This window comes from Rhodotorula toruloides (genome assembly GCF_000320785.1).
Source record: "Rhodotorula toruloides NP11 unplaced genomic scaffold Scaffold23, whole genome shotgun sequence".
Lineage (NCBI taxonomy): Eukaryota > Fungi > Basidiomycota > Microbotryomycetes > Sporidiobolales > Sporidiobolaceae > Rhodotorula > Rhodotorula toruloides.
Genome location: NW_015622983.1, coordinates 100351 through 114449, shown reverse-complemented (window position 1 = coordinate 114449; position 14099 = coordinate 100351). Strand labels below are relative to the sequence as shown.

General features: G+C 62.8%; 7 protein-coding genes across 7 annotated transcripts; 3 read left to right on the top strand and 4 right to left on the bottom strand.

Annotated features, from left to right (window-relative positions):
• Positions 1–35: 35 nt before the first annotated feature.
• On the bottom strand, positions 36–639 carry RHTO_03808 (zinc-binding alcohol dehydrogenase family protein; the record flags this gene model as incomplete). The annotated part of the gene is made up of 3 exons (XM_016417477.1): positions 36–210; positions 281–320; positions 387–639. 3 exons carry the CDS (start codon positions 637–639, stop codon positions 36–38), a joined length of 468 nt encoding a protein of 155 aa, XP_016271129.1.
• Positions 640–873: 234 nt separating this feature from the next.
• RHTO_03807 (acetyltransferase GNAT family) lies at positions 874–2410 on the bottom strand (the record flags this gene model as incomplete). Its single annotated transcript, XM_016417476.1, has 7 exons — positions 874–909; positions 967–1046; positions 1099–1221; positions 1278–1674; positions 1732–1811; positions 1867–1989; positions 2041–2410. The coding sequence occupies 7 exons, from the start codon at positions 2408–2410 to the stop codon at positions 874–876; spliced, it is 1209 nt and encodes a 402-aa protein (XP_016271128.1).
• An 807-nt stretch (positions 2411–3217) lies between these two features.
• Positions 3218–4177, top strand: RHTO_03806 (uncharacterized protein; the record flags this gene model as incomplete). Its single annotated transcript, XM_016417475.1, has 5 exons — positions 3218–3439; positions 3500–3569; positions 3635–3839; positions 3906–4023; positions 4085–4177. 5 exons carry the CDS (start codon positions 3218–3220, stop codon positions 4175–4177), a joined length of 708 nt encoding a protein of 235 aa, XP_016271127.1.
• A 557-nt stretch (positions 4178–4734) lies between these two features.
• Positions 4735–6657, top strand: RHTO_03805 (uncharacterized protein; the record flags this gene model as incomplete). The annotated part of the gene is made up of 2 exons (XM_016417474.1): positions 4735–6441; positions 6508–6657. The coding sequence occupies 2 exons, from the start codon at positions 4735–4737 to the stop codon at positions 6655–6657; spliced, it is 1857 nt and encodes a 618-aa protein (XP_016271126.1).
• A 573-nt stretch (positions 6658–7230) lies between these two features.
• Positions 7231–8015, bottom strand: RHTO_03804 (DNA replication complex GINS protein PSF1; the record flags this gene model as incomplete). The annotated part of the gene is made up of 2 exons (XM_016417473.1): positions 7231–7955; position 8015. Coding segments are annotated over 2 exons (726 nt in total).
• Positions 8016–9260: 1245 nt separating this feature from the next.
• Positions 9261–12212, top strand: RHTO_03803 (uncharacterized protein; the record flags this gene model as incomplete). Its single annotated transcript, XM_016417472.1, has 1 exon — positions 9261–12212. The coding sequence occupies one exon, from the start codon at positions 9261–9263 to the stop codon at positions 12210–12212; it is 2952 nt and encodes a 983-aa protein (XP_016271124.1).
• A 361-nt stretch (positions 12213–12573) lies between these two features.
• Positions 12574–13917, bottom strand: RHTO_03802 (fatty acid hydroxylase superfamily protein; the record flags this gene model as incomplete). Its single annotated transcript, XM_016417471.1, has 4 exons — positions 12574–12772; positions 12834–13185; positions 13262–13444; positions 13503–13917. 4 exons carry the CDS (start codon positions 13915–13917, stop codon positions 12574–12576), a joined length of 1149 nt encoding a protein of 382 aa, XP_016271123.1.
• Positions 13918–14099: the final 182 nt, after the last annotated feature.

Genomic DNA, 14099 nt, shown 5'->3' with positions numbered 1-14099 from the left:
TCCGCCGCGGTAGCAGAGGGCTGCGCTTGAGCGTTTCAGCACGAGCTCGGAGCGGAGAGGGACGGAGCGAACGCACCGGCGACGTGAGAACCCTCCTTGACGCGACCCTCGCCGCGCTGAGCCTGGCGGACGACCTCGCCGACGACGGCCTGTCCAGGCGTGAGCGGGAACTCGAGGCCGGGAAGGAGGTCGTTGCGGAGGATCTGGTCGCTGCGGGCGAGACGAAGGAGAGTCAGCTTCAGAGGCGAGCGGAGGAGGAGGAGGACAGGGTGGGACGGACGTGCTGTTGAGGGCCGAGGCGTGGACGCGGATGACGACCTCTGTTCCGGAGCGTCGTGGAGAGCGTCAGTACGTCATCGGCAAGCGAAAGGAGGACGAGGACGCACCCTCCGGACGCGGGTCCTGCATGCGAGTCTCGCGCAACTCGAGCTCGCCGCCGGACTGGGTGAACTGGGCGGCGCGGAACTGCTGGGGAATGTCGCGGGTGGTCATGCTGTAGAAAAGGCGGGTGAAGCTGGAGAAGTTGAAGGCGGAAATGGTGGGCGAGTGCAAGGAAGGGGAGAGAGAGAGGGAGGCGAGCGGGAGACCGTCTTTTGAGGGCGGGTAGCACGGGATCTCGATGCATGCGCGTGAGTCCATGTGCGTGCATGCAGGCGGTCCACGGGCGAGCTTGGCAGGAGAGGAGCTGCTTGATGTCCCTCAAGACGAGGTGAAGGTCGGCGAGTGAGCTGTTCAGCGGGCGCACTAGTCGAAGCAGTCTGGCTGAGCAATCCAGCGAAGCGGCGAGGCGAACGGAACGAACGGCGAGCCAGGAGAGCCTTCGATAGAACTTTGGGAAGGTCAGCTTGGTACGAGTCGTCCTCCTCGTTGCATCTAGCCCTCCGACTGCTCGAGGATCATCGGCCAGAGCTACGAGAGACGCCGTCAGCCAGGCCTACATCAGCAGAAGTAGCGAGACGGGCGCACCTTGACGCTCTCGTCATTCTTCGCGACGATGACTTCCGCAAAGTCCTTGAAGCCGGCGAGTTGGTACATTGGCCGTCCCTCTGCGAGCACAAAGCGTCAGTATCAGCCGGGGAGTCTGCGTGCGAGACGCACCGTCAGTTGCTTCGAGTGTGACGGGCAGTCCAGCTGCCTTTCCGGCGTCCAGAACAGCCTGCATCATCTTCCACCCTACACCGGTCCCTTGAGCGTCTGGATGGACGGAAATGATGTGCCAGGCTGCGTGACGAGCAGCTCAGCACGGCAAGAAAGGTGAGAGAAATGAGGTGACGCACAGCAATGAGCGAACGGGATCTTCTTGATGTGCGCGTCCATCTGTCCAAGGATGTCTGTCGCCTGCTCGACATTCGCGCCTTCAGGAAACTGCCTTGGCGTGTCGTCCTTCTCGCGCTTCTCCAGCTCCGGCTCAAGCCCGTAGTACACCAGCGCGACCGGCTTGTCGGCCCTCTTGCCAACCAATACCTCGACTTTCTCGCCTTTGTCGCGCTTCTCCAATACGCCTGTGAAGCGCTTGACGAACCATGCGTCAAAGTTGGAGGGACTGACGTCGCGGAAACAATACTGGGTTATTGCGCCGGGGAAGAAGGCGAGGCGGTGGATTGGTGCGAGAGCGGGCAGGTCGGCGAGAGTAGCAGGTTCGATGCGTAGCGGGGGTCGGCGCATAGGGTAGAGCTGCGTGCGAGGAGGTCAGCGAAGAAAGTCCAGCTCGGCAAGCGAGACGGAACGCACCACGTGTTGCGGGTCGATTTTCGAGACGTGTGGTGGACCGAAGGGCTCAAACCCCGCTCGCTCGTAGACGGGAATGCCAACTGCACGCAGATCGTTAGTTGCGCTTCTTTGCGAGTGAAAAGGGGCAAAACGCACCTTTGGTCGCGTCGAGATAGACGGGCACGCCCTCCTGGTCCGCCTTTTTGCATCCCCACCGCAGCAGAGTCGAGCCTGCCTTGTTCCGCTGGTACTTCGGATCGACAGAGAGGAAGCCGAGATCTGCAGGAAAGCGTCAGTAAGGTCAGCAGGAGGCGAAGCGAACGAACGCACAGTAATGCGGCTCCTTGATTCCTGCGTCGTGCATGAACATCTCCGTCGCCAGCTCGACGTTGGTCCCAGGAGGCCACTCGTTCTCCTTGTTTGCTCCATCCTCTTTCTTCTCCTCAGCCTTGTCCTCCTCCTTCTTCGGCAGCGCCCAAATTGCGACACCCACTATTTCGCCAGCCACGACCGCCTTCATGAAGGACATCTTGCCCGTCTCGAGCATCTTCGTCTGTCGTTTGATCGAGTGCTCGCGGTGCACCTGCGGGTCGACGTCGCCGAAGACAGCGCGGTCGAGGGCATTGCCAGCGAACGCGGAGTGTCCGATCTCGACAAGGCGCGGGACGTCCTCAGCTGTTGCTGGCAGGATCTGTAGCATATTTGGAGAGCAGTGCAGGATAGCAGGAGGCCAACGAGCGAGAGATACGAGGACAACAGCTCGCGCCATGCGGTCCGCCCCACCTCTCGACTCGACGAGCAGCCTTGACTCAGGAGAGGGCCGCTTGACTGGCTTGCTGGGCTCACCGAATCTCTCACTTGCTGCTACAAACTCGCCGCGACTCGCCTGTGCCGCCGCCAGCTCGAACCGACCTCGACAACATCCGATTCTCATCAGTCGGCGGTCGGGAGGACTTGCGTGGCGTGAACCGGCACTTGAAGGGGCTTGGGCGGCGAAGAAGGCATCGAGGTGTCAGTCTGTGAGGGTACCGAAGGTCCCGGTGCAGTGTTGGCCTCGAGCGGTGCCAGCGGCTAGCGAGGAGGAGGGGGACTCGCGAACGGCGAATGCTGACTTGCGGGCAGCAGAGGCGGGTTTGCCGGACCGCCAGTCGACTGTCCACATGGGCACAACTGCCGCCAGATTCTCTCGCTGTCTTCGCTTCGCCCGGCTGATCCGACCTCCTCCTGGTCTCCTATCCTTCGCTCGCACGCGTCACACTCGACCATGTGCTGCCGCTCGAGCCTTGTTGTGACGCTCTTACCGCAATTTGCCTGCGAGCGAGGCGCAGCTGTCGCGTCAGTCCCGATTTGCGCTCTTCCGCTTTGTTCCCTGCGCTCGCTCGCTCGCTCGCTTCTCTCTCTTTCTCTTCTTCACGCATCGCTCTCTGTACAGTGCACAAGGTGAGTACGGTCATCACCATTGTCGAGACAACCCTGACCTCTTGTCTCCGCGCAGTCCCCTCGCAGAATGGTCTCCTTCCGCCTCTCCCTCCCTGTCCTCCTCGCCCTCCTCCCCGCGACCTTCGCCCAGCTCCCCTCCTCCGCTCCAGGTTGCGTCGCTCGCTGCTTCCAAGCCAAGATCAACGAGGCAGGCCAGCTTGCTCCCAACGTTCAGAGCGGCAACCTTGCGGGTTTGTGCCAGACTCCGGCTTTCGTCAACGCTTGGGACCAGTGCCTTGCGGACAACTGCGTGAGTCGAGCCTCCGGTTGTGAGAGGAGAGGTCGCTGACGCGCTAGCCGGCCCGAGCAGAGCGACGCGGACAGGCAGACGGGACAGTCGCTCGGCCAGCAGGTCTGCAACGCCGCCGCTTCCTCGGCTTGTACGTCTCGCTCTCTTCGCATCAGCTGTCGCGTGCATTCAGACTGACCTTGTCTTCGCTCGCAGCCGTCGCGCAGTCGGCCTCTTCCAGCGCCGCCTCGCTCGAGTCCTCCGCCGCCTCAGTCGCAGCGTCGGCCTCGTCGGCCGCCTCTTCCGCCCTCGCGAGCGCCTCGACTCAGACTTCGTTCGGCGCCGCAGCGAGCGCCGCTTCGTCCCTTTCGAGCAGCCTTGCCAGCGTCACCTCAAGCTTGAACTCGGACGTCTCGTCCCGGTGCGTTAGCCTCTCTGTACTTTTGATCCAAGCTGGCAAGCTGACCTAGCTCCGTTGGATGGACAGCGTCTCGGAGATCTCGGCGTCCGCTTCATCCAAGATTGCGAGCGTTACTAGCCTCTCTGCCTCGTCTGGCTCGTCCGGCACTGCTACCGCTTCGAGCAGCGCTCCATCGTCTTCGCAGGTGGGCGCGCTCTATTCCTCGATCCTGCGACCACAAAGCTGACGGACCTACTCACACGCAGGGCGGATCGAGTGCGGCCGGCGCCGTCTCGCACAACTCGGCTCTCGTCGTCGCTGCCGCCGGTCTCGCCGCACTGGTCGCCATCGCTCACTGAGCGCACTGACACTCCACGAATACCCGTAGTTATCCCTGTCACGACCATTTACGATCTGAAATATCAAACGTTCCGCTCCCTCCTCGTCCCTCCGCTTCTCTCGCTTCTTCCGTCCTCCTCTGTCGAGCTTGTGGCCACATCCAGCCGTTCCTCGACCGCTTGACGGCACGAACGGCTTTCGAGGCAGTGCAGCTGGTTCTGCGAGGCATGTCTCTCCGCCTCTTCTCGCTCGGGCTGCGGCCGGGAAGAGCTCTCGTAGGAGCTCCGAGCGAGGCGACCGCTGCGTCGTCCTTGCTCTTGCATACGTAAGAGATCCGCGGACGCAACCTACTGAGCTGCTCGTCTTCGTCCTCGAAACGTTCATCTCCCTTGCTGTCTTCGTCCCGGCTCTTCTCCGGACGAACGTGGGCCTGCTCGCCGCTGCGAGTCGCAAGTCCGCCTGCCACGACCTTCGTAGATCCGCGGAGCGAGCTGATCTCCTCGTTCCCCACAGGACCCCTTCGCCTCGTCCCGTCTGCCTCTCGTCTCCCTCCCTTTGCCATCGGAGTCACAGCAGGATGGCGGTATTCTCCACTGCACTCCGTCGACTCCGCACACGCCGTCGCCCGAGCCAGTCGACCGAACTCCATGCTCCCGAACGAGATCCGCACTCTCCACGCCCAATCGCTTGCGATTCTTCGCCTCTTTCGACGCCGGAGCTGCACGAGCGTCGACGCAGCGTCGACAAGGAGGCGCTGCGCGAGCTGGGCGAAGTGAAGGATGTTGCGGGAGAGTTGCAGGCGTTTCCGGAGCAGGACGAGGAGGAAATCGACCCGGATTCCTGGCCTTATCCTCCGCTCGCCTGTGCTTCTCCTGCACCAACACCACAAACACGCACGAATCTGATCCCACTCTCGCCCGCCCAGTCCGACTCGCCCCCCTCATCTCCGTCCGACTCGCAACTCTCGCTCGTCCCTTCGCCTCAAACCAGCTCGTCCTCCCTCTCGTCTGCGATTCCAGCATCGGCACCGGCACTCGGATTGACGATCTCCACGCGCCTTGATTCACATGGCCACCGCGTCTTGACGAGTCGGAGGAGGCTGTCGATCGCACCTTCGCCGACGAAGTGCAGGAAGAAAAAGGCGGCGTACGGTGTCGGGGAGGGGGACAGCGAAGGAACGTTCGACTCGGATGATGACGAGACAGAGGCAGTACACTTCGACGGCGCAGAGGACGAGCAGCCCGAGTTGACGGCACTTGAGAAGGCGCCCTTGTCGCTTTCTCTCGGCTTCGCGCCAACCTCTGTTCCGCTCGACTACGTCTCAACGCTGAGCTTCGTCGCCGCCGATGACCTGACGCCCACCTCTCCCCGCTTCTCGGTTGACCTGGCGACGCCCAAGCTCTCGCCAATCTCGCCTCGGCAGATCCGCCCTCCTCGCCCTTCGCCGCTGCAGCTCCGGCCACTTTCCCTTCCGACGGCGTCTTCTACTCTGCACCTGACTCCGACGTCGACGCCGGAGCACCAGCCCATCAAGGTCTTCACGCCTCCTCCGCCTCTCTACCCTTCTTCGCCCACTCGCTCCACCTTCGCCGCTCACTTCACCCGCTCCAACACCCTCCTCCACACTCCGTCAAGCTCCTCTAACAGCTCGAACGCAGGAAGCGGCTCAGCTTCGAACCGCCGCTCGCTGCACTCTCGCAAGACGCTCAAGCGTTTTTCGCGGCACAGCGTCTCGTACCCCTCACCTTCTTCCGCCGCGACACTTCCCATCGAACCTCCTGCCCTCTCGACCCACATCTCGCGCCGTCGCTCCTCGTCAGTCGCTCCTCTCACGCCGCTCGAGCGACAGACGAGCGCCTCCTCCGGCTCGTACTCGGCCAGCTCGCCTTCGATGCCTCCTACGCCAGGCTCGAGCGGCTGCAGCCACGAGCCCTTCTTCCTCGACTCGCCGCCTCTTCCGACCGCCGAGCCCATATCGACTCTCGCTTGCGAATGCGTGTCCAAGCCGTCTCAGGACCACAGACCGTCGACGCCTCCCCGCCGTCCTTCCGTCGTCTCCTTCGACCTACCACCCGAGTCGCCGACCGAGGCGCTCCGCCGCGAACGTCCAACAAGCCACGACTATCGGCAGAGGCCCTCCACTTCGCCAACCAGGACGAGGGGACACCGTCGCACCTTGTCTGAGGGACAAGCTGTCGGGCTTGGCCTTGACTTGCACCCGAGCTGGAGGCATGACACGGCGTCGATGTTGGCGGAGGAACAGTGGGAGCGCGGGAAACTCGTTGTGCGTCGTGATCGCTCTCGCCCTTTTAGCCTTCGCTATCGGACTGACTTCCGTCGCTTCGTGCAGGTCGTTAATCCCGACGTGCCCCTTGTCCCAATTCCTTCCTGTCACAAGCCACTCCGACCTCCGCCTCGTCCTCCTCGCTCGACCAAGCGTCCTTCGGACTCTCCTCGCGCTCCGCCTCGCCCGACTCTCGAGATCGGCCTCGCCTGCTGAACAACTGCTTCATCGCATCGCCCTCATCCGCTTGACCGCCACAGACACTCTCCCCCGACTACCCTTTCGCCCGCATACCTTTTGGCATTCAATTCCCCTCTCGCTCACGCTCGGCACACTACCACTGTCCCTACGCATCAACCTCACTCACTCATGTAGCCCTTCGCTCGTTCGTCTTTCCTCGCATGTCGTTTGTACACCCAGCATCATCGCTTAGCCAGCTTTTGTTGAGCTTTTTCGCATCCGTCCTCTCATTTCTGGCAGGTCGCGCTCCTTCAATGCATTGTTGCAAGGCATTCGTTTCCTCATGTATGACGCTTGCTAGATTGGTGCGGCCAGAGCGGCGGGAAGCGAACGGAGAGGAAGGTCGCGAGGCGATTGTCGGCGGTTTCGCTTGAGGGACTTGGACGCCAGATGATGGGTGACTCCACCTGTAGCGAACGAAGCTGTCAGTAAAACGAGGAAGGCAGGAAATGGCAGCCTGCTCACCTCCTAACCCTCGTCCAACGCAGACCTCGCTCGGAGGCAGGAGTCGACTCGACTGCTTGGCGGTACGGCAGGCGCGCGGCCCCCTCACTCGATGACCTCGACGTCGCCTGCGACGATCATCGACTCGACGTCCTCGCGCGAGAGGTGGTACTGCGCGCCCTTCTTGAGGTTGAGGGTGTTGCCACTCAACAGCTCGACCTCGCCGACGTCCCTAACCACTCGCACGTCCACCATGAGCTCCTTAGGCGGCGCGAGGTCGGTCCCGCCGCTCAAGATGTCGACGGCCTCCATCAGCTGGAACTCGACGTCGTCCTCGTCGTCCTCGTCAAAGTCCCGCAAGTACGAGTCCTCGTCTTCGCCGTACATGCGCCGCTTCGCCGCACTTCCGCCGTACGTGCTCGTCTTAAAAGCAAGGCACAGGTCCGCATAGCCTTTCGCGAACGTTTCGTCGGTCGTGGTCATGTTGCGCCTCGTCTCGGTTTCCGCTCCAAACGCCGCGCTCAGCACGCCCCCGTTCTCCCAGAACTTGTCCTTGATGACATCGATGCGCTGCTGGTGGTACACGTAAAGCGCCCGCTTGTTGCGGTTCAAGGCGAGGGCGGAGATGGTGAGTTCGGCAGAGACGCCCGGCGTAGGTTGCGCGCCTTGGGTGCCGACGAAGGGTGCGGCGGTGTTGGTGATGGACTGAGAAAGCGAGTGCGACTCGCGGATGACGGTGCGGACGCCGCTCGTGTTGTAGGGGAGGAGGGAGCGGGTCTGCTGGGAGCGGTGCGCCTCGACAACGAGTTGCTGCGCCGAGTCGCCGAGCACTGCGGGTTGCTAGAGGGGTCAACAAACTACCTGTGTGACTGCCCAGACCTGCACGCACTTGTTTAGGGAGTATCGAACGGAACAGTCGCGTCGAGGTGCGGCGAACGAGGGAATCGAGGGCGCAGCGGCTGGAAGGTGATGCGGCCTGTCGCGCGGCACAGAAGTCTAGCAGAGCGGCCAAGCAATCTAGCAGGAGCGAGCGAGTGCAAGAGGCTCGTGTTGACGGAGACGGAGAGGGCCACGAGGTATAACGAGGCGAAGGTGCTGTCGACACGCTCTCACCGCTCACTCACCGCTCGAGCGGACTGGACTGGCTAGCTACTTCGTTCTCAGACTCTCGTCTACAAGTTACAGCCGCGCACGACCGCCTGGGAGCCCTTCGCCTCGCTCTACACCTTCATCAGTTGGCGAGGTTGAGGAGGTCGCATCTCGTCAAGAATGCATCGAGGCGAGTTGATGAGCGGTCAGGAGGACGCAAGAGCCGTGTGCATCCGCTACGAGAGCCGCCTTCATCCCGCACACGCGATTTGGGCGAGCTGCCGTCTTCCGGCAGTCCTCCCCGCTCATTCTCTCCTCCAAGCGCCCGTTTCCTCGTCATCCTTGGGCGCAAGGCTTGGCAGCGAAATGTTGTACGAGTGTGATGGATCTGGACGGAGGGCGAAGAGGGCGGACGCCGGCGATGTGCCGGCCTCAGCGACCTCGAGATGGGTGACGAGGGGAGACAGGACAGCGTTCGCAGCAGGATGCTGGATCGGGACTTCCACGCAGAGGAGCGCTTCTTTCAGAGTGCTTGGAACCCTTGCTGCGCCGGAACGTCGATCAAGATCAGGCATGCCTCGCTCAACGGCCGCCAGCACGCGACGCGACGGTCGCCCTGGCTCCCTCGAGTTTGTTTCCCTCTTGCACTCCCTTTTCGCGCCTACCTATCGAGACTGCACCTATACGACACAGGCTGTCCCGCTACACTTGCCTCGGGCCGCTCTCCGTCCCGTCACAGCGCCCCGCGCCTCTCCTCGGACGCCTCTCCCTCCTCCGCTCGCGGCGTGATACACAGGTGAGCAGCGCGTTGTCCTGTTCCGACCGCCGACAGGAGCTCTGAACTGACACTTGCTTGCCGTCGCAGCGTCCACCGTCCGCCCAGACAGCGCTCTAGGCGAGACAAACACTGCTCGACGCACCCGCACCCTCCGACGTCCCGTAAGTCTCGCGATGCGTGCCTCAGCTCCAGTCGCGCCGAGACTGACGCAAACTATTGCTTGCAGCTCCGACTGATACTCAGCTTCGCGAATTCGACGTCCTCCGCTATGCGGACCAAGAAAGCCTCCTCTGTCGCCTGGTCACCTGCCGCTCCTGCGAATGACGACCCGTTCTTCGTCCGCCCCGGCACGTCAGACAACAACAAGATGTCCACACCGTACAGCGCGACCGCTTTCGACCGATACATGGGATTGCCGACCGAGGGATCGGTTCGAACGCAGACGCGTCCGAGTTCAGGCGGACTCGGGAAGAAGCTCCTCTCCTTTCCCTGGTCGCGGTCGGAGAAGAAGCAGGCTGTTGCACAACGTCAGGCTATCGCGCACCCGCCGCCTCGAGCGTCGACACCTCAGCCTCGTTCACCTCGACCCGACACCTCCCGGACGACCAACTCGCTCCCACTCGGCTTCCCCGCACCTCCGTCGTCTTCTTCTCTCGCCAGCCTACAACAGCACCCGTCGGCGAGCGCCATGACGTCGCGACATGTCCCGGGCCACCCGACGAGCAACTCTTCCCTCTCGACCGTCAACACCGCTTCCTCTTTCGCGTCGACCTCCCTCTTCACGTCAGCGGACGACGGGGGTTGGCAGTCTGACGCGACGACGATGTCGCTCGGCTCGACGCCCGAGAGCGTGCGGGCATGGCGGATGAAGGGTCTCGCATCGGACGCCTTCCCAACTCTGCCCGACATCGTCGAGCGGGACAACGAGGACCTGCGAAGCAGTATCTGCGAAGGCATGCTCTCCAGTGGGAGGGAGACGCCCGTTCGGCGGAACTCGACGCCGATACCTGCCGCCGTCGCCGCCATGCTCGCGCCCGAAACTCCCCCTCGCCCGAAACGTCACCCCTTCTCGAGTGCAACCACGTCGCCTACCTCGCCGAAGCGTGCGCGCGAATTGACTGAACGTGAAGGACGGCGGGAGTCGCCTGCATCCGCCAACGGCGACGAAGCGGATGATGAGGTCTCGCCGCCTCGACAGCGCCGCTCATCACACCCTTTCAGCATCCATGACTCGCCGACGCGACCAGCCGGCAGGCTCGCTCGCTCGATGCGCATACCATCGATCCGCTTCGAGGGCATCTCAATGGACGCCGTCTTTGCCGAAGTCGAGGCAAAGATCAGCAAGGAGCTGGCGGCGGGAACGTCGACGTTGCAGCCGGAGGGCAACATGGCGAAGCGCAGGTCGCGCATGATGAGTCTGTGCGACCCGGTGATGGAGGAGGCCGTGCGCGAGCGGGAAATGCAGGTCGAGGTGCCGGAGGAAACGACGCCTGTCGCGGCAGAACCCGAAACGCCGGCCTCGTCGTCCATGTCTTCGCTCGCCAGCACAGAGTCAACGTCCAGCACGAACACAGAGGGCCTCCCTCTCGACATTCCGCGCCCGCGACCTTGGCCTCGACGAACCTCCTCGCGTCCCGCTCCTCTCGATGTTGGCGCAGCCAACGCCCTCGTAAGCTGGTCGCCGATGTCGGCACCGCTTCTTCCTGCCGCTCCCATGTACTCGCCAACTGCGAGTCACTGGGATCAGCCTGTGGAGCGTCCAGCATCTTCGCTGGCATCGCCGTTTTCGCCGTCCGACTCGCAGGACAGCCTATCGCCCAGGACTTGCGCCTCACCGATGCCCATGGACTCGCTGGAACCGCAACCCTCGCCGGCTTTGAGCACGACTTCGACCTTCCGACCATGCGACATTCCCGAGCTTTTCGTCTGTCCGCCTTCGCCGCCCCAGAACGGCAACGAGGAGCAGCCGCGACCCCGACCGTCCGTGTCGACTCGCGCAGCCACTTTGCCCGCTGCCCACTCGACGCCCGCACCTCGACAGCGAGCCAACTCGTACTGCGAGCCGTCCCGCCAGGCTCGACCCGTCACCATGATCGCCGGTCCGACAAAGGTGACGGTCTTGCCGCCGAAGCGGATGGTCAGGATGTCGACGAGGGCGCCGTCGAAGCGTGCCGAGCGGCCGCGGACCTTCGCTTCCGCACCGTCTCGACCAACTTCCTTCTCGCCGCCGTCGACTCCGACTGTTGAGGTTACGCCTCCTGCGCCGGGTCCGCCTCCGACCGCTCTTGCGCCACGACCACCGTCGTATGCGGACATCTCGACAACTCCGCCCGTCTCGCCGACCTGCCCAGTCCCGCCTTCACTCGTTGCTGTCCCTTACCACCCGCCGACGACCCTTCGTACCGACTTTCACCCGGCTCTTTCGACTCTTGCGGTCGAGCAGACAGCCGACGAGGACTCGTCCGACTGCGAGGAATCGCTGCACAACATGCTCATGCGCCTGAACCGCCCTCTTACTCCGCCTCCTCCCTCGATGACCGTTTCAGCTCCCGCCTCGCCCTCGCTCACCTCGACCGCCCTCGAAATGCACAACACGTCGCAGAAGCGCATGTCTATGCTCGCGCGCGAGATGGGCGACGTCGCGCTCGACAAGGAGAACCTGCCGTTGCGAAGGCAGAGTTCCGTTTCGCGACACGATTCTCGCCGGTACTCGAAGCTGTACAAGCCCGAAGACGTGATCCCTCTCGCTCTCGACTCGCCCAAGCCGCTTTCGCCTGCCGTCATTCATCCTTTGTTGCCGGTCGACTCGGATCATGGGCATGGCGGGATGCGCAGCTGGTCGTCCGAGGAGGGCCACGAGCAGGATGTGCCGACCTCGCCGGACGAGGACGACGAGGATGTCGACATCGAAGGCGAGATTGACAGGACGCTCGCCTCGCTCGCCGGCGCGGACGAGGACGACGGCTCGCATTCGACTTACTCGAGCGGATCGACTGCATCAGAGCACCTCTCTCGCCACGGCCATACCGACTCGCAGTCGTCGATTGACTCGGCTATTGTCGTCGAGGCGCAGATCAAGCAGATCCCTCGCAGCGACAGCCAGAAATCGGACTTGACCGACTTGTCCTTCGACTCGACCGAGCTCGAGGAGGGCGTCGTCTGCCTCGGCGAGCGAATCAGCTGCAACTACAACGTCGGCGTTATCGGGATGGCCATTTAGCAGCGTCGAGACGTGGGAGGAGCCGTATGTTGTCGAGCGGGCGCCGGAACGCCCGTATCCACACACTTGTGTCTAGTCTTGGCTATCTATACGTAAATCTAGCTTGTGTTGTGACCATTCTCTTCGAGCGCGCAACGAGAGGAGAAGTGCGGGACTGATTGATTTTTTTCGGGGTCAGGATGTACGACGGAGAGCGCTACAACGCTGGGAATGACGGAGGGAAGGGAATGCTATCAACACGAGTGTGAGGGAGAACAACGAACGATATGCGAGGGAGATGCAGAGGGGGGGATATACGACGTGAGGGACAGACGAGCGATACCAGAACAGAGTGAGGGAAGGGGATGAAGCGTTCGCCGCTTTACATGCCAAAAGTCTCGATGCGCTCGGCGCAGGTGCCGAAGATGCGGTCCCAGACGCGCGACTGCTTGCCGTAGTTCTTGCCCGACTTGCCGAAGCGGTGGTGCAAGTCGTGGTCCTCGACGGCGAGGCCCATGCCGAGGTACTCGAGCGGCCAGAGGACGGGGTGGCACCAGTGAGCGCGGACGCCGGAGTGGCCCCTGCGATGGGAAAGACGGGTCAATGGGCGTGCAAGAATGGAGAGATCGAGGGCGGACGCACATCATCTCGACGTAAATCGTGTAGACCAGAGTCATGTAGCCCTCCGAGAAGGTCATCGGGACGAGAAGGGTGGCGGCGAGAGGGACGAGGAAGACCTCAAGGAGCTCCTGCCACTCCTCAGCGAGGATCGAGAGGATGGCAGTCGGGTGCTTGGTCGTGTGGTGGTGCTGGTGGATGAACCAGAGGGAGTCGACCTCGTGCGATGCGCGGTGGTAGACGTAGAAGAAGTAGTCGAGGGCGATCTCCCACGCGGCGAGGCGGAGTGGGTACGACCAGGTGAAGGAGAAGAGGGGCTGAGCCTGCTTGTCGAATTGGAGGTAGAAGCAGAAGGCCGTCCTAACGAACATGTAGGCTGCGGAGAGCGATAAGTCAGTCGTACAGATCACGAGACGAAGTCGCCGACGTCGGCGAGAGGACGGGGAACGCACCGAGGATGCCGACTGCTAGGTGGTTGACCGACTTGTCGGGCGTCCGGTCGCGCCCAATCTGCTTCTCGTCGAACGTGCCGAACTTGATCGAGTAGTCCGACATGCGGTGGACCATCTCGATGGCGAAGCCGACAAAGGCTAGGAAGTAGAACGGGTAGATGACGTAGAACGGCCATTGGTAGTCTGCGCGAGAAGCAGCGTCAGTACGGTCTCTACGCGGTGTGAGGGAAGCTCTACGCACTGGGGAAGGCCCACAAAGCGCCCTGGTGAAGGAGGACGGGGACGAGGGCGCGGGAGAGGATGAAGAGGTTCTCGCGCCAGACGGGCTGGACAGGCGGCATGCCACGGTCCATACCCTCGTCCTTCAACTCGTGCATCGACGCAGGGCACGTCGCGAGGTTGCAGATGCGCTCCGCCCAAGTCTGATCCCTCCACCGCTTGAGGTAGAACGTCGACGGCGGTCGGCGGTCGACCTTCTGCTTGGTTGTGCGGGGAGTAGGCTGGCCGGGAGGGCGGTCGGGGTCGGTGGCATACGAGATGGGCGTCTCGGATGAACTGTCCGAGTCGACAGACGACGACGAGTTGCGGCGATAGGGCTGGCGGAGCTTGTTGTCGCGGGCAGAGACGCCCGTCGCGAGGGCTGCTGTTGAAGTCATCGTAGCTTGCGAGATTCAGCAGATGTGAGTGGTGGAAGAGAGAGTGGCAGCGTCGAGAGAAGGGGCGCCGCAACGACTTGGAAAGTTCACCGACGTCGCCGGCGACCTCGTATGGAAAGTGGCGACGTGTGGCCGAGCCTCATCAAGCTGAAAGCGCCGCTGCAAGGGTCGATTGCCACGAG